This window comes from Gavialis gangeticus, unplaced genomic scaffold (genome assembly GCF_001723915.1).
Source record: "Gavialis gangeticus isolate Ggan-Ray unplaced genomic scaffold, GavGan_comp1, whole genome shotgun sequence".
NCBI classification, from domain to species: domain Eukaryota; kingdom Metazoa; phylum Chordata; order Crocodylia; family Gavialidae; genus Gavialis; species Gavialis gangeticus.
In genome coordinates this window covers 139,296,821-139,315,796 of record NW_017729032.1, presented here as the reverse complement: position 1 = coordinate 139,315,796, position 18,976 = coordinate 139,296,821, and the positions used below count along the sequence as shown (strand labels likewise).

Sequence of the window (18,976 nt, the reverse complement as noted above, 5' to 3'; positions counted from 1 at the left end):
CCTACTGGCCCGCCTCACGTGGTGGAAACAGCGGAGGGATACGAATACCCAGCTGTGTTCCTGAGGTGGGATCTCTGCACCCGCCACACGCACATGATGCTGAAGTCTACTGGAGCATGGTAATTACCATGAGTAAGTCTTGGGAAGGCATGGCAGACTTTCCTCCAGCTCCACTCCTCCTGGTTCCCAGATGGCCAGGTTCCTAGGAGGAAGTCCCAGAAGCAATTTAACCCTGGCCATTTTTGCTTTGAAAGAAAAAGCTTGAAAGTCTGGACACTTTTCTTCTACTGGGAGAACACCAATACTCCTGGTAGAAACTGAACTACTGTATATAGCCATTATTATTGTTTAGCATTCATATTATAGCTCAGCTCGTGGATCTAAGCCTTAATGTGCTAGATAGACACAAGGCAATGAGGTAAAGCATTTTGCTGAATCCAGCCTATTGTCCGATTCCAGTTACACCAGTGGAAGCTCATTTACTTTGAATGTAAATAAATGAGGGCTGACAACATCCACTACTTGACTAAATGTTTGCATTCTATTTATAAAAGCTATATACATTTCTGCATAGTTGGACACCCTTTACTCTGTACCAAAGGACTTTTTTGTTTGCTGATTTCTTCAAGGTTCCACATCCTTTTTTATCTGTAAGGTTAGGCATTAAAAACATGTGCTCCCATGCTAAGAAAGCAGTTGCACATTTCATACTATTTACCTTTGGGAAATCTACCAGATGTCTCACTTATATAATGAATTAAAAAAATCTGTGCTTTGTGGTTCTTAAACAGAGGCTGAGAGAAAGGATATAAATCAATGGGCTGGAGTGGATCCAAACTCATGTACAAATGCAGACAGGCATAGCCAGCTCATTGAGCATGTGGGAGAAGATGATGCTGGTGAGAGGAAAGGATGGCCTTCCTGAAGCAGCATTAACTCTACTCTAGCAGCAGTAGCCCTGTAGCCAGGTTCCCTAAGAGCCAACCTTGGTGCCCCATTCGCTCCCACCAACCCCCCTTGATACATATATAGCGGGTAAAGGCTTGTACCTGCTGTGACAGACTCCCTGGGGGTAGGAACACCATTCCACTTGCCCCCCTTGCCTCGTGCCCCCCCCAGATACATCACCGACTGGAATGGTCTGACAACTATAGCCAATCTCTGAAGCTTATGCTTTTCTTGTGTGTTCATTATTTGCCTTGATTTTCTGAATATCCACTTGGGCTAACCACCTCAGATTCTAAATTGAAATACATTCCATTGAAAAATAGCTAATTTAATAATCATGCCTGGTGTTAATTAAGTACAATATACGTATTATTTACCAACCTGTCTTAGTTCCTGTACTTCATCCTTTAATGCATATACCGTGTCAACAAGGCTTCTAAAATAAAAATATTAAGAACCGTTGCAATACTTTCATTAAAGGTAAATGGATTATTTACCAGATTTATAGAGTATAATCAAAAGATATTAGTACCATTAACATAAAAGCCAATCATTATGAATGGGAGTAGCAAAAGAATCAGTAACTCCTCAAACCTTTGGATTGTACTATCCCTTGCTATAGGACATCTCAATTCCAATATAAGCTCTATGACAGAATGATGTGTCAAAATATACAGCATGATTCATGCCACTGTATTTTTCAACACACTGTGGATCTCTAGAAAGTTATGTTATAAATACTAAATGGGTATTATCAATTAAAGTCACAAACTTAAAAGTAGTCTGAAAAGTGATAACATAAGAAAACACCTAGTTCCCTAGTCATACAGGGAAATGCAAAAAACTTATTTCCCAACTGGCCCAGAAAGAAGACATCATCAAGAAAAGAAAGAAAAAAAGTAAAAACAGTTAAAAGCCAGTCAAATACATGAAATGGGGCTGGCAATTAATCCTCTGGACAACCAGCAAAGAATTCCACTAATGCTAATCTTAAACCTATTGCGACTAAGTAAAATGCTAAACAGCCAAGTGTATAACCCAAATGATTTTTTCTGTGAAAGTCTGAAGTTTACTGTTTTAATCCACCATTCATTAGAAATGCTTACTTTTCTTCTATAACAGTCTGGCCATTACTTTTTGTTTCTTCTACAATAATTTTCTCTTCCTCTGGAAGCAGCACTTGAGGAGTAGATTCTTTACGAGAACCTGTTACAAAAAAAATAAATATATTGCAAAATCAACAACATGCAAACAATAAGAGATATTCTGAAAGAGATTATTTTATATAACTGCCTGACATACTTATGAACAGAGCATTTTGCTTTAAGGTTTTTCTCTCCTGAACACCAGCTTTAACTAACTAATTTAACAATGTTTTTCAATATGCTCTGGATTTAAAAAAAAAAAGAGTTCTGACCTATTTCTTCTTTTTTACTGGTGATGGAACTCCTCAGTGTAGCCCATGGTCCTGCTGTACCAAAACCAATCAAGGCACAGTACAATATATAGCTCTCTAAACATATAAGTTCTATGTGAATTCATCAAAATCAAGTAAATAACAGATTTGTATCTTTATCCATATAGTTAATTGTAATTAAAGTCTTTGGATCCAATTCTGGTCTCCTTTATACTGGCATAAATCCAACTATGGATTTATCTAATTGACATAAATCCAATTACTCCAACGAAACAAATGGTTTTGCTAGTGCGAATCAGGTAGAAGAACAAATTGTTGAATGTATAATTTAAGGGGCACACATGAGATCAATTCCATACAAGTGGAAGAGGAACATGAAGAAATAATTCCCCTCCCCGACAAAAAACCTACAGTCCTCAAATTCACACAAGTTTTACATATACATACATATAGATAAATGTATGTCAATTAGATATCTATAGATATATCTATATATTTAGTTTGATGCTTTTTACTCATAATAAACTACAACCAAATTAAATTAACTAAAACAATTACACAGAGTACATATTTTTAAAAGATACATTTTTTTAAAGTTTTAGAGAACTGGAGTTACACCAAATTCAAAACATCAGCAGATTTTCCTATGTACATTTTTACTATCATTACAAATTTATACTTCTGTTTGATAATTTCTGTAAATTATGAAGTGGTTCTAATTAAGACTGTACTTCTTTGGGGACAGGTGTGCTTTGCAGCAAATTGTACTGGAAGTGAAAGCTAATTAGGCTGCAACAAATTATTACCTAAAAGATTTGTAAATGAAGTGCTGCTGAAGCATTTGATCAGAATCTATATATTTGGCAAAATAAAGTAGATAAAGAGTTGGAACTGTTGCATATTTACTCCAAAATGGTATTTTTTTTAAAATGATATATAATTCCAATTTATTATTATGGTTTTCAATTAACTTGGAATATCTTGATTTTAGCATGATTTGAGATTACACCCAATAAATGTGCATTGTTGGAAGCAGATATGTTGCTAGAAATTAGTCAGTTCTTGATGACCAGCTGCTTCATTACACCATTGCCTTTCCTTCATAATTGTTAACAAAACAATCTCTAAACAAGAAAAAAGTGAACCCAATGAAAGATATGAACCGTCAGAACCTTTGCAATCAAACTCTTCAAGAACCATTCAGTCAACAGTAAAAAAACAGAACGCTGCCTACTGACAAACATAAGCTATCCTAGTGAGGAAAAATAATTTAAGGGAGAGTTTTATATCCTTAAAGACTGTCATATGTCATAAAAATAGGGAAAACGTTTTGAAAGTTTGTACAAAAGAAAGTAATGTTTTCCAGTGCAGGAATGGCTTGAATCATGACAATTTTGAAGTTCTTAATGGGGGGGTGAAAGTTATTTCTGTACTTGAGCTGTCCGTCATAACTTCATACAGTGCAAAATTATCATCTGTCTGGTGCATGTTACAGTTGATTGACTAACATGCAGGGAAATATGTCTGTAGGCTGCCCTAGGAGACTGAGCTAAAAATGATTTTAAGAGGCTAGTTAATGAACTGTTGGCACTTGGTATCAGAACTCAGGACCCAAACTCAGTTCCAAGCACCTTAAACAGAAAACAAATTTGACCTGAGAAAGCAAAGCATCTTGTGCTTTTCTCCAGTGATTCTCTCAGCCAACTGGAGCATTATATAGCATTTTATCTCCATACAGAGCAGCATCCAATTCTCTTTGCCAGAGGTAAAGTCATACTAATATGAAGTCCTCACAGGGGTGTGCGTGTATATATACACAGTTATAACATTTTCTTTTTTTAGCTGCCCTGTTTATGCTATCCCAATATTATACGAGCACACATACACACTGACACATGTATACGATATGCATGTATATCTCTATATACTACATATATACGTACACAAAAATATATGCTAATGCATAATCAAAATTGAAGGCATCTCCTGCCAGTGATGTAGAATGTTTAAGCACAACTTTATAAAAAGAAAGCTATCATAAAAATGCCCTATGTAATATACTATGTAGACACACACATCATTTGTGTAAAATGAAACTTCCTATTTTACTGATCTTTTCATGCCACATGAGAATACTGAGAATATGCCACTGTCACTCTTGCTGCACTGACAGGCTTAGTAATACTTTTTCACTATTTTCCATTGCACAATTTTCACTGCTCTGATCTCAGATGAGATTAGCTTGTTCACCACTAAGAAAAAATATTTTTGTTTTCTCATGTTCTTCGTGCACTGCATGGGCTCTTGCTAATAGCCTACTAGAAATAAAAGGATATCAAAGTAGCATTTTTCATCTTACACTGAGACCTTCATTATGCAGATTTGCACAGTATATGCAAAATGGATACATTTAATATGACAATATAAAACAGAACAACTCAATTCTAACCTGCTTTATTACCCTGCTGACCCTTACCAATAGCATGGCTGTTATTCAAATGAAGAAAGAGTAGACTGGCACATTATTATTTTACTATTATTCAATAACCTATTCACATGCTCAGCTATACAGAGGTTGCTATATTTAGTTGCTAAGCATGCATGTAAAAAAAATCAGTCAAATTTTCTTAAGGGAGTGGGAGTGCTTAAATTCCTTGCACACTTAAAAAAAATTAACATTCCAAGGGTGACAGGCTATGAAGATACCACATAATATAGCAGTGCCAGATCAGGATGATCTAAAGGTAGCTTAATAGCCACTATCCTTACCCCAACACTGACAATTGGGCTGTACTACATAGGTCCTGTCTTTGCAGTAAATCTACTGTGCTTGGCAGCAGCACTTTCAAGCACACCACAGTGTGCATGACAGAACATCTCAAATGGCAAGTAGCACAGCTGTGTCTGTGCACACCCATGGGTAAACTAATTAGCATGGGGACAGGCTATGTAGTGCTAGCACGCAGCAGTGCTAACTAGCCCTTTCATATCACAGTACAGGTAGGGCTACTTGGCTTGCGGTTTAGGGAACAGCTGGCCCAGTAAGCTGCAACATGCTAGCTGAAACTTAAATGTTTGTCTAAAGTTGTACTCATATACAGGCCTATGGAAATCAATGGGATTAAACATGTCAGTACCATTACAGCCTTGCACTTTACAGGACTTTGTGTCATGTATAAAACATCATTGATGTGATATTTTAGTCTGGGAGTAACAAAAAACTACAAACCACAAAACAAAAATGCCTTGAACTTCAAAGAGAGAAGCAAACACAAGAGGTACAGTATGAAAAAAGGAGAGAGGGAGTTAGGGGAAAGCACATGAATAGTACATTACAAAGGCCATGCTTTTATGAAGAAAATACAAAAACAAAGACTTTGAAGCAAATAAAAACCATGTTTTTAAAAGTGTGAAGGAGTAAACTAAAATGGATGTCAGAGAGAAGTAACAATGGTGCATCTTCCTGGGCCCAACTCCAGCTTCAGCACACGTGCGCGCGCGTACACGCACACGCACACACACACACACACACGGGTGGAGATGAGATGGGAACATTCCTAAAACACAAAAGCAATTTCAGAGATACACACATGACTAAATGCTTAACAAGACCTTCAACATTGTTAGTTTGAGTTTTAAACAACAAAAAGCTGTAGTTTAAATTAAAAACTGAAGTCAACTTTTATTAGGCAACCATTATGCAACAAAGTATGCAGGGCACATATAATTTAAATCATGGATGCTTAAAAAACACAAAACCCCCAATGGGCAAATGGATTATCACATTTGGAACAAGCTGCAGATGGTGAAACCATCCCATCCTGTCAAAGAAGTTACAATTAATCTCCATCAAAGCATGGCAGGTGTTGCTATTGAGATGTTTGTCACAAAGTAAGAACAAACCCAATATAAAACTGCACAAATGAAAAAGCCAGAGAAAACAAGGAACTGAAAGTTCTCCCAAGAGCTGTCACAACTGCCCACTTCAACAAAATCCTATCAATAAGCAGACACAAACTTGTAACCAACTGCATAGATACTTGCTTTCCCAGAACACAAGCTAAGGTAAGGTGGCTTTTATGCTTCTCACTAGCAATATCCTCCAAGGCAGAAGCAGAATTTGTAAACATCCACTGGGTAAATGAAGTACAGGAGAGTAATATCAGCACATTTATTGTACTGTACCCAGAACTAGCACATCATGCAACAATATGGGAAACAATATAAGAGGCACATACCAAATCCCTCAGTGACAAACCAGTGCTTTTATTCACCAGTGACAAATACCTTCTAGGTATGTATTATCCATACTGGAGGGCACGTTCAGATATACCTGGAACATTCATAAAGCAGATACCCATAACATGAGATGCTAACCAGCTTACATGACAAGTGGCCAGCTGACCTCAGTCTAAAGCCAGCAGAACAGCACTCATGACTGAGCAAAATCAGTTCCTAAGAAAAAGGCAGAATGCAGATTGGAATCCATCAAGGTCTCCACTAGTACTCAGTGGCAACTATAACTGCACCTTCTCATTTGCCTTTCAAAAAGGGAGCAGGGTGCTCTTTTACAAGTCGTACATGTATGATCTCTCAGATCCATGATGCAGCTCTACTGCCTTAGAAGTTGCATCACAGTACACTCTGACCATGGGGTTTCACAGATTGTTAGGGGCTGGAAGGGATCTTGAAGATCATCGGGTCCAGCCCCCTGCTCTAGGCAGGAAGACAACTGGGGTCAATCTCACATGAGTTCATACAGTTGAAGGGGAGGAGGTTTGTAGGGAAGACTACTTCATTTCACGCTTACCTGATTACACTAAAAGACAGGGAAAGAACAGCTGAGCACACTTTGTGTTAACCTAGGCCTAAACAGAGCAAATTAAAAATACCACAGCTAACAGATACAAACACTGTGGAGTTTAGAAATGGTGAATTTCAAGTACCAAATTTGGGGAATAATTTAGGGTTAATAGTGATAACTGGAATATACAGATCTCACCATCCTCTTCATCTTTTTATATGTGCAACTGCAGAAGAGTGAGCAGTGAGAAGAGCAATGATCCATAACTATATGGTCTTCACATTAACTTCATGCAGTCTTGTTTCTACCTTTAATTTTTTTTTTTTTTAAACAAGAAAACTATTTTAATAGGATCCTTTTACAGGCTTAGAAATTCTTTTAACACAACTGCTAAGAGCCCTATAGGGCTTGAGTTTAAAAGAAGGTCACAAAGATCCAGCTGGAGTTCAGATACCGCAACCATATGCATAAATCAGGTAAGTACACACACTAACAGACAGTCAAGATATGCAATGGGCCATCTGAACAAGAGGTCTGGCATTTTCATGTGCAAGTCAGGCATGTCTGTGCAGTAGCAAGAAAAGCTGCACTTCAATGTTCAACTTTGTACTGCATCAGTCAATTTAACGTATTAACATGGATGAACACTATGGGTAAATCAGTATAATCAGCGATGAAAATTCAGTGAAATTCTATTTGTAGAGGGACACTAGAAATGGCATCTCTATTCCCTTTCCCTGTGTGCACTGAGTAAGTAGTTACTCTTTTTAATTCTGGTAGCACTGTGGATATGACAGGGGTAAGAGAGCAAGCCCAGTTCTGTTCTTTCTTGTGCATCCACCCAGTTAAAGAGATTCCAAATGCAAAATCAAAAAAGTTCAGCCCACACCTACTCTATCAAACACCACAGAAAGCCAGGAGGCTGCATAGGTGTGCTCGAGTACAAAGGGGTCTGTAATGCATTGCCAGAGAGAGTATGAAAAATGTTAGTGTGGGCAGTGATATGCAAGCACAAAAGAATGCAGTGGGGCTTTCAGATTCCTAATGCTGTAGACAGGGAAAACAAAACAAACAAGAAAGTTCACTTATAAAATGGTGTCATTTGGAATGGACTGAAATAAACATGAAGCCCCCAGTTGTTAATATTACCACCAAATGGTCAGACTAGACACAATCTTGAAGATTCAGAGACAGAGGTAAAACTTCTGTAGAAAAGCACATTGCTATGATGTAATATCTAATAAGGGGCTTCCTACTTTGGGAAATAAACCATATGAAAACCTCTAAGAAAAAAAAATGAAGAATACACAAAACATACTTACTTTAGTTTAGGAACTGCAAATATTTCCCTAATTGATATAAAAGCTCATTAGAAAAAAGTTAATAGAAGAGAGCTGTTACATTAATAGTAAACTTTAGCACATTCGTGTTTCTACTAGAATGGATTATTTGTTCTTATCTTGGTCCTGACATACATATTCGATCTTTTTAAGGTCACTCAAAAATGTGAATGACTTATATAGTAATACTACATATGTAGTAAATATTCACTGTTTAAGGAAAAAAAGTTGCAACAAAAATTGCAGATGATTATACAAATGTAGCATTTAGGGTGTCAAAACTATACTTGCTTACTCTTTTTTGGTATCTGATAACCATTCCCACGAATACATTTTTAATCCAAGTTGTTTTTACTTGGTCTTAAAATTGCTACACACTTCTCAGTTACTACCTAGACTGTTCTGTTAGTGAGAATAAATTGCCAAAAGACATTGAATACATTTGCCATATGAAGAGGAAATACTACTGTTTCCATAAACGAAAAGGTGAACACATACTATAGGTGACAATACCTTTGCAAAGTGAATGCTGAAAAAAGGAGTGAGAGAGCGAGCATAAGAGAGCTAATGCACCCCACTCTCCACCCCAAAAAACAGCAGGAAATGGAACAATTTAGACTTGGGTCATCCGTCAAAGTACATCTATCTCAGTTACTATATACAGATGATAAATTATTACCTTCACTATCAAAGGTTTTCCTTATTTTAGTATTTGGCTTTCATTTTTATACTATTTTACACTATTTTCAGGGGAAAAGCCACATAAATGTGAAATGTTAAGTTACATTGTCCTTTCTCCTGCATAATAATTAAAGTCACAGGCTAGCAAATGCAAAATTTATTTCAACTGTACATAACAGATGTCCTTTTTATATAAAACAAAACACTCAATTGGTATATGCAACCACAAACAATATGCATACTGTACAATACAATGCAACATTCAGCTATACATCCATTTTGAATTTTCAAAAGGCAGTCACCTACCAAAGATGGTTTCTCCCATTCACAAATGAAATGCACAATATATAGATTTTTAATATTTTACGTCACTATGTACACATTACTGTGTTTTGGCAAAATTATGCAAAACACGCAATCAGTATAGCTTGGTGTCAGTTTATGCGTAAATACTAATTTAATGGAAATACCATTTAAGCCATATGGAAAGGGGCTAACAATGGCTTAACCCTACTTTCTAATTCAGGTTTTCCATCCTTTCAGTATAATACTAACTGTACACATTTTTTTTAAACAGAATTGCATAAACATAAGGTACTATATTATTACCATGACTAAAGTTCCACAAAAATAGAAACACTGAACCTTTGGACTGAATACCACCATTTTCACACTGGCATTTTTTAAGCTTGTTGTATTAATACTTTTGATCAATTCACAACAGTTAGTTGGCCTGTAACATTGAAAACACTGAATGATTTTTAATTCTGTAGTGATGTTAGCATTCAAAAACATCATAACATAACATCATTCTGATTATATGATTTACCTGCTACAAGAATTAATGGTGGTAAACTGTCAAAGCTTTGGTGCATAGAAAGTCAATAAAATCTTCAGACCTGGGTAACAAAAACATTCTGTGTGATAAAGGAAAGTTCAAGTGCAGCAACTGTTTTTCAAACTCATATTTACAGTACATAATATATGTAACAGCTGTATTATGTAAGTGAATAGGCATTTAACCAATGCAAAAAACAGTAGTTAACTGGAACACTATTGCTTTAAAAACAACAGGAAAAATGACCCACACTTTCTGCGTAAGTAGAAAGCGAATACTTTGTGTTTTTAAAGTAAAAATGAAAGCTAAGTGGGCTTTACAGATGCTCAGCTGTCTGACAGCATAGAGTACATACGCCACATACTGGATACCCATCAGCAATTTTCTTTTAGATAAAATTAAGCGCAACACATACATATACCTGGACACCAGGAGGGTCAATCTAACACTTGTATGATAGTGCATTTAAAAATCATCCTGACAGGCATTTTAACTTTCATTAGCTAGTTTTCCAATCCATCAATAGTGATAGAATACGAGTAGATTAGCAAACACTTTAGAACAGAAAGTTAAGTTACCAATGTGAAGAACTAATACAATTTCTCCACTCTGACATCCTTCTGGGCTTGTTCATGTTTAAACCATTAAATATTCAAGTTTACTTTTCTGCTTAAGCCACCTGCAAAACTGTCTTATTGCCTCAGGACTTGGAATCAATTCAGTCATATTCCCAGACAGCAACAACTGTACCACACTTATCTTAATTGTTCATGCAGTGATACTGGAACACTGAGCACTGTACGATTTGAAGGAAAAAAACCACAGCACCCTGGAGTCCTAAGGAAAGCAAGTAAAATTACTGACCTTTTTTAGGGAAATGCTTTTTTTCCCCCCCAATGCTAATGTTAGGAAGGATTTAGAAAACAAGTATTTCAATTCCAGTTCTGTTAATTTCAATACAGAACACACACGTTCCCCCAGTGATGTCACAGGTGCAGATTCAAAACCTTCAACTTCATATAATGCATCACATCCAGTTTTCTGCAAATCTAATATTACTCTGAATGAAGAGCTGGCTGCTGAAAATAAATGTGCTTATGAGAGAAATTACAAAACACCATAAAATGTCACAGACATCCAAACTGTGAAAACCAAAAGCCAAGTATTCTATTTCCAACAAGCCAATTTAACCGCAATTATACCTACAGTTCCAGATGCTGAACACACAAGCTTTTTTAATGGGAACCCTTACAAATAGTTTGATTTTACCTGGAATTTTATTGGTTTGAAAAAGAATGATGAATGATTTGCTAACAACTGTGTGCATTTTAACAGCCAAATCAGCATCTAAAACCTGGTGTTTTCCACACTATTGCATACAGGAAAGTGACAGCATAACTGCTGATAAAGTGAAACTACCCAAACATGTCACATTTAACAGGCATACACTTCCAGGTCTTCCAAGACACAACTGCTTAACTTGTGAAAATGTGCGATTTTTTTCCATAAAATATCTAAACAATGAAAACAAACAAACAAAAAAGACAGAAATACAAAAACAAAATTTCATGGATTAGCAAATGCTCTTCCAGATTTCCCAGATATTCATATATCCAAATGATTTTATAGTTCTTGTACTGCATATTTTAAATATTTTTCTCTCGTTCCCCCTGCTTTATACCTTGTGTTAATAATACATAGAAAATTAGACCACTATAAGTCTAAAGTATTTCCATATTGCTGGCACTTAGCTCACAAACCAGTATGGTTTCAGTACAAAATACAAAAACGCGCTGTTTCCAAAAAGAAAAAAAAGAAATAAACTTGTTGCTACACTGACCAAGTCAAAAAACAGACCATTCAGAGCTACAGACCAACAGCTGTCACTTAAAAAACCCTAAAGAAATAATATCCTTAATAGGATATACACTCTGTCTGTAGAATGACTATTTGTATGTGTATTAAATTGGCAATAAAACCTCCCATCAGGTACAATTGAAATATCAGAAACCCCCTCAAAAGTTGTTAAAATATCACATTAAGAGACAAGGAACAGCAAGAAAACATCTAAGAAAAGCAGGCTGTGATACAACAAGCATTTGTTAAGAAAAGCTCAGAAGTGCATTAGTTCTGGTGAGAGATATATGAGCAACAGCTCTTACGAGATGTAGACCCCATTCTGTAACTATGGGCTGTCCATATACTGTCATAGTCAGAGTCTTCTGAGAGGTCTGAAGGCTCCAAACGAGAAAGACTACTGCGACGACCCAAGGAGTCTAGACTTGATTGGTCATCATCAGCCAAGACGTGATTATGCATCAGGTCAGTGCCTTGCCATGCTAAGGATGTATGGGTGAAATGAAATGGTAGATGTGGATAGGCAGAGGTGGGATGAGGAGAACGTAAGGAATAGCCACAACCAAACACATGAAACAAAAGCAAAAGGTGATGGGAAGAGAAGGAAAAGAGAAAATATTGTTAAAAAGGCACCAAAGCTTTATTATTTCTGGTTGGGTTTTATGTAAAAGGTACACTTGGCACGTAATAACTTTTGAATGTTTTTCTTTTTAAACTTTTGTGCAGACTGAATTAGAAAAGTGCATCATAATTTGAGTACCCTGCTATGTTTTGTTTAATGAATAGGAGAGTCAATGCTGCTTAACAGAAAACTGAATGGGGAGAACAAAAATACTGGCCCACAGACATAGTTCAGGTATAAGAATAGAAAGGGAAATCTTTTTATAAAATGAGAATTTTATGGGACTAACCAAAAAGTTGCAAACCAGATGAGCTACCTTAGAATAACTCCAAAACACTTACAAATATTTTAGAGACTTACTTTAGCTAGCTCCCTGCCAGGGCGCTGCCAATTGTCATTTTAATGGTTGTATCTTAGTTAATTCCCCAGCAAGTCCTGCAGAACAGTTGGTGTGGATAACAGTATTCAAAAATACTTCTCCCACCTGACACTTCTATCTGGAAGAGTATTTATTTATTAAGTTCCTGGAAACACTTGAAAACTGAAAAGGTATAGGTGAGCCATATATGCTGAATTTTTACTGATGTTAACCCTTATCTAGGGGTCTCATACTTCTAAGAGTAAGAAGTGATAGATCAGGTTTGTAAGAAAGGCCCACCCTTTGCTGTCTCTTTTTCACTCCCTTTCCCAACAGTACCTCCAAATGCCTTGTTCCTCCCAAATATGAACAAATGTTGCCCTCCAACTTCTCTCCAGTCCACCATTACCCTTACAGGGCTGAATTTGGACTTGCAAAAGCAGCACAATGTAGGACCGAAGACAGTGCTACTAAGAGAACTGTCAAGTCAGTGTTGGGATGGAGAGGCAGTTTGTGACCACAGAGGTGAGGAAGGGGTACAGAAAGACTGTGACATTTTTAAAAAAATGCCTGGCTTTTTTTTTTTTTATATTACACAATGAACTGAAAATGAAAGAGTTCCTTCTTTCCCTTCTGATTTTAAACTAAGTGTCTTGACAGAAAAAAAATTTATAATTTTAATGCAAATGGGCAACCTTTACAAGAAAAGCAGATGTGCATCTAAATTGGTATTTTTATTGTTTCTTACTGAAGCTAAACGCAAATAAAAGCTGTTGACTTTTGATGTATGCAATGATTTCTACTGCACTATGTATATTTCTTAAATATACATAGAAAGGGGAAATAGGCAAAAAAGCAAAAAATATGCTTCACATCCATTGTGTGCGCCTACGTACACACAACTGCATTATATTAAATGTTCCCAAACTATTTCTTGTCGCATTATCTTTGAAGAATTATCAACGCCAATTAAGCACACAGCGATGACATTTAAAATAGCAATGATCTAGTTTAAAATGCAGAACATGAGAATTTTCAAACTTTAAAATGGACTTTGTTCATTTTTACCAGGTAAACCACAACAAAAACACAATGATCATATGATTAAAAATCAAATTAGTGATCTAACGAAGGAATGAGCCAAGTACTAAAATTGACAAGTGTCACCTTGAAGGCCCAAAACGTGTCAAAACTCAAGAGACACTGGAATAAAGGTGTCATTTCTCATAAACATTTAGGTAATAACAATCTAAAATGTAAGGGGGTGGAGGGGAAGAGACAGAGAGAGAGACTTGCAATAAACCCCTAGACAGAAAGGCCCAAATTCCTATTTTAATTTTAAACATTGAAAAATCAGCTACTTTGCAATTAACACCAAAGCAACTGCAGCTCTGTCAAGGAACTTCCCACTGCCAGTCTGGAGTAGAAATAAAAGATGCAAAAAAAAGCTGCTTTGGTAAGAACACTAACAAACACTTCAACAGCATTAATGGACAGTGAATAAATTACAATGTCCAAACTCGTAACTGCTGACAACAAAGATCACTATGCATCTCATGACCATTTCATAGTACACCACGAAGAAATTAAGTTTACTGGCTAAACTGTGCAAATTCAAAGTGAACATTTTTCTTCTTCCTTATACAAGCTAAATGCATGCTGACAGATCCCCCTGCTATGTAGTATTTTATTTACAATACAGAGAATGGCTACAACTGCAACCTTGATTTGAATAAAAATTTTCCAGTACATCTTGGGAACATTATAAAAAGATACAAATAAATGAATACGTATCTGAGAAAACTAGAAGTGACAACCTTTCCCAACACATACAGATTAAAGAAAATGAACAGTTGCTCTATGAAAAAAATATTATAAAGGGATTAAAATTTGTAATGATTTGTAATAATTATTAAACAGCTAGTGGCAATGTTACTCTTCTGCAATGGGAGACAAGGTTTCTCTCAACCCCTAAAGTAAAGAACATAATTCATTAACCAGAATCAACCAAAGGTATAAGAGCAGATGTAGCCCCAAAATACTAAAATCTATTACTCCATTTACCTGTAAATTTATCAACTTCTCTCTCATTTATATTTTTAGCAATCCAAACAGACATTCCTTTTTGCCTTTCACACTATGGCAAATAAAATGCTACGGATTGCTGTAAGAACCGTAAGATCCAATTGCTATAACATAATATGGATTCTACAAACTGCTTCAGGACTTCTGATTCTCTCCTTCAGGTACCCAAGCATTCAACAATGAGACAGTATCCAAAGACCAATTATCTTAGTCCACACATGCCATTATGTGAAAACAGTCCCAGTCCTTTGTAACTGGCAAAATAGCTAACCAGAATTCTGTTCAATCATTTCCTTATTTTCTAACTTACTTGAATTTAATGTTTGCCGTGTTTTGGCACTTGTACAGTAAGCTTCAATGACCTTTAGAATTTGAGCATCTTCTTCTAGCGCAGCTGTACCTACAGTCAATAAAGAAAACAAACAAAAACAAACAAACAAAAAAAATCAAAGCTTTACTATGACTGGAGCTATTAAGCAAGTTTTATTTGTAAGGTGATTCTAGTTCTACAGGCAAATATCAATACTGATGTTCCAATTCAACTAAGATTTAAAGTTCATCAGTTCTACAGAACACCACTCTTGAATACCTCCATAAATTGTACAGAATAACAAATCTAGATGACAGTATTTTATTCATGATTTTCATTCTGCCACAAGTTGCAATAAGCAAAAAAGAAAGTGGTGTTTCAGCAAACAGATACACACATATATTCTATACCTAGATACAGCTACAGATAAAGGGCTTAGTCTGTTTGTCTGTAATGCTCTTGGGGGGTGTGGCTCCAGCCAGTTTTGTGTCAAAAATGCATGTCAAGAATGACTGCTGGATGCGAAGCGGCAGCAACATGGGTTGGGTGGTGGCAGCTGCCATGTGCAAGCTTCCCCCCCACTCCTGGGAGGCGGCAGTGCTCCATCTCTGCCGCATTCCCACAACATTCTTGATGGGCAATTTGCTACTACTATTATAAAATCTACTGGAAAACATTTTAAATCTGATCACTGACTCCACATTTCAAGAAGCCTTCTGAAAATGTTAAGCTTCATAGAATACCTACAGTAGGAAGAATTCTCTCTGTGGTATTCTGAAAAGAGCAGACAAAAACAATACACAATCCATTATATTTGAACATGAAGCCATATCAATGTTTAAAATTGGAGAAACCAGAGAATAGGACATTTATTTCATGGAAAGAAAGTTAAAGCATCATGGAGCATAAAAGTAAAGACTTTATGAAGGTTCACAAGTGAAACTAGTTTTTCAAAAGCTATACTACGAGGAAGTTTAGAAGTCTGAAAATTAACCTTGGGCATAATACTACTCTCATATAGAGCCGCATACAAAGATTGAAAGTGTACAACCTCACCAGGTGACTCAACAAGATATATTTTTGTATCGACTTCAGGGAGGCAGAATTTCACTCAGTTGCTTGATTTGTTTCTAAACAACACACACCTATATATATGCTATTGGCCATGGAGATTGTTATGGAGGGCTTCTAAAGGTTTTTCAAGTCAGCAAAAAGCACAGCCTTGTTCCAGCAGACAGGATATTCAGATTTTTACTACAGTATTATTTTCCAATGATCTATGATTTATAATCAGAACAAAAGGAAAACCTCACTAAAGTTAAGAACTGTGTCTAGCTGCAAACAGCACAGAAGAGCTTACATCAACCTGAAGGTTTCCCAGTCATGCTCAAGGAATTCAAATATGTCCATCCTTTTCCTGATTACAGAATTACTTTTTTTAACCAGTGCTGAAATGTGTCAACCAAACAATTATTTCAGGCAATCATACTTAACTAGTGAAGAGAAAAACCACTGCTTTTTATAGGTATTCTCCTTTCTTACCTTAAATCTAGGTTCATTGATTGGTATTATCAAATTACTCGATCAAACAGCAATTGACACAAAAGAACAATCACTTCTAATTACTGAAACATTAGCTAAAAATGTATGACAACATGGTGAAGTCTCAATTTAGTCAGTCACTAAATAAAGGTCAGGCTTTCCTTTTAGCTGAGAAATGAAACTTAAAAAAAATAAAAGTATCCTCTCATTAAACAAGTAAGAATTATTTAATCTCCCTCTAAAGCTACACAAAAGTTGTTTTTAGCATTTGCATTTCAATCATTTCTAAGACTACAAGTGTTTGCCTAGTATCTTGGAGAAGTGCAATGAAGCTGCAACTGCATACTGGCAACGACGACTGAACCTCCATACAAATATCTGATTTGATGTGTTGTACTGGACATTCATTAAGAAGCAACGAAGCTACTGCAATGCATCTGCATTGGTTATAATGTAGGAAAAATTCAAGAATGTTTCTCTGCCATTACTACACTTTTATGCCTAATTATAGCAGCTGGGAAAGATTAAAAATGTAAAGAAAATAAAAGGCCAATTAACACTTACTTGGCTTTTAGCTTCATCTTTTCTTGCATATGTTGATTACTTGTATGAGAAATAAATGATCAAGTTTGTGACATAACTATTTTAAATTGCACAACTGCAATTCTAAACCATTTAAAATTACAGATCCATTTTCCTTAAGTCTATCTGTAATCATTATACTTCATACTTAGACAGTAATGAAAAGATGCTTTGATTTTTAGAATTCTAATTGTTATGCGCTGATCAGACCTATAACTGGATTATAAAAATCAGTCAAAATTTAATATTTTATTACTTAGAAATCATTTTAAAACCTGTAATCCTTAGAATAAGTATTTCAAATATATACTCTGTAAACAAAGAACAACAAGAAAAATGGTCTGTAATCTAATTTTATACAAGTTTTTAAAATATTTCAAAATAAAAATTAAAAAAAACAGTAAAAAGATACAACTCACCTAGAGAAGCATGTTGTTTATTAATAACAGAATGAAACATAAAATTAGTAGTAGTCATCCTTTTTGCCCCATGGGCTGGATGGCAGGACAGCAGACCCAATTTGGTCATGCAGAAAGGGGTGAGAGGCAGCCTGGATGAGGGGGCATGGTTTAAATGGCTGCATTGTTCTAAGAACTACAGAGATCTCCGATTCCTTATTATTTTATAAATCTTGTTTATGGAGTCAGGGTAATATTACCTAACACAACAAAGCATAAGACATTTTCTGGGTAGCAACTATTGACATTTACCCTCTCTCTTATCTCTCCTCCCTGCCCTCCACTTCTGTTATACCTCTAAATCTCCCTTTAGCAGTCTAACATACAGATTTTTTAACTTTATGATATTTCTTCTTCTATAGATGTACCTTTTTCTTTGGAAACCTATGCCAATTAATTTTATAGCTTAAGAAACAGGAACAGTTCAGAACTGCATGTCGCTTTGCTTCAGATGTCATAAAACATCCTTATGTCAAAGGAAATATTGGTAAGATTGCCAAATATAAAAAAAAGTGACCTACTTTGAAAGATATGCATCTTAGTACCAGTACTTATAAGCATCTGCTTTCCAATCCACAGCTTTTAAAAAAGCTTCTAAAATAATTGATTCAGTAGCATACCTATTTAATTATTCCTTATAAAATCAGGATAACCATTTTTAAACTCCAAATTGGTGTTCACAGGCCTAAAGTTACTACGCACAAAATTACCGATTTCTTTCCTGAAAATATTTATGTTGTAAAATTTAACTAGGGATCTTAGGTATCTATTTTCTAGTATATCAAGATGATCTCAGGGGTAAGCCATTCCTGCTACTGTTGCTGTCAGTTAATAAAAACAAGAAACTGGAGAAATTGTTATGCAAGTCAAGTTAAGTACAAATTTCTGATTAGAAGAAAAACTGAAATACTATCCATGCCTCTGCAACTCTCTCTCCACACACATGCACCAGGGGACTACATGTATTGACACTTGCTTACTTTTTCTCAGTGCAAACTCTTCATCTGATGGCTTACGTTCAGGCTTGCGCTTGGGAAGCAGTTTTTTCATGGTTTTAGGACTTTTACTGAGATCCTACAGGGAAAGAAAAGAGGAAAAGGTTTTTTATTGGTTTATTATTCTCTCCTCTCAAAA

At 35.9% G+C, this 18,976-nt stretch overlaps 1 protein-coding gene across 4 annotated transcripts in view; it reads right to left on the bottom strand.

The window, feature by feature from the left end:
• Positions 1–18,976, bottom strand: part of ARHGEF7 (Rho guanine nucleotide exchange factor 7) — a 264,001-nt gene that overhangs the window by 14,016 nt on the left and 231,009 nt on the right. For 2 of the 4 annotated variants that reach the window (XR_002098888.1, XM_019524330.1), the window contains exons 17-20: positions 18,823–18,916; positions 15,261–15,350; positions 2,055–2,154; positions 1,330–1,384 (exon numbers count right to left, since the gene is read on the bottom strand). Coding sequence is in view for 3 of the 4 variants with exons in the window: in XM_019524330.1 (XP_019379875.1) it covers positions 1,330–1,384; positions 2,055–2,154; positions 15,261–15,350; positions 18,823–18,916 (339 nt within the window). In the remaining variant the exon portion in view is untranslated. Of the gene's footprint in view, positions 1–1,329; positions 1,385–2,054; positions 2,155–9,753; positions 12,368–15,260; positions 15,351–18,822; positions 18,917–18,976 lie in introns of those variants that run through there. The other 2 variants (XM_019524331.1, XM_019524332.1) reach the window with 1 other exon arrangement.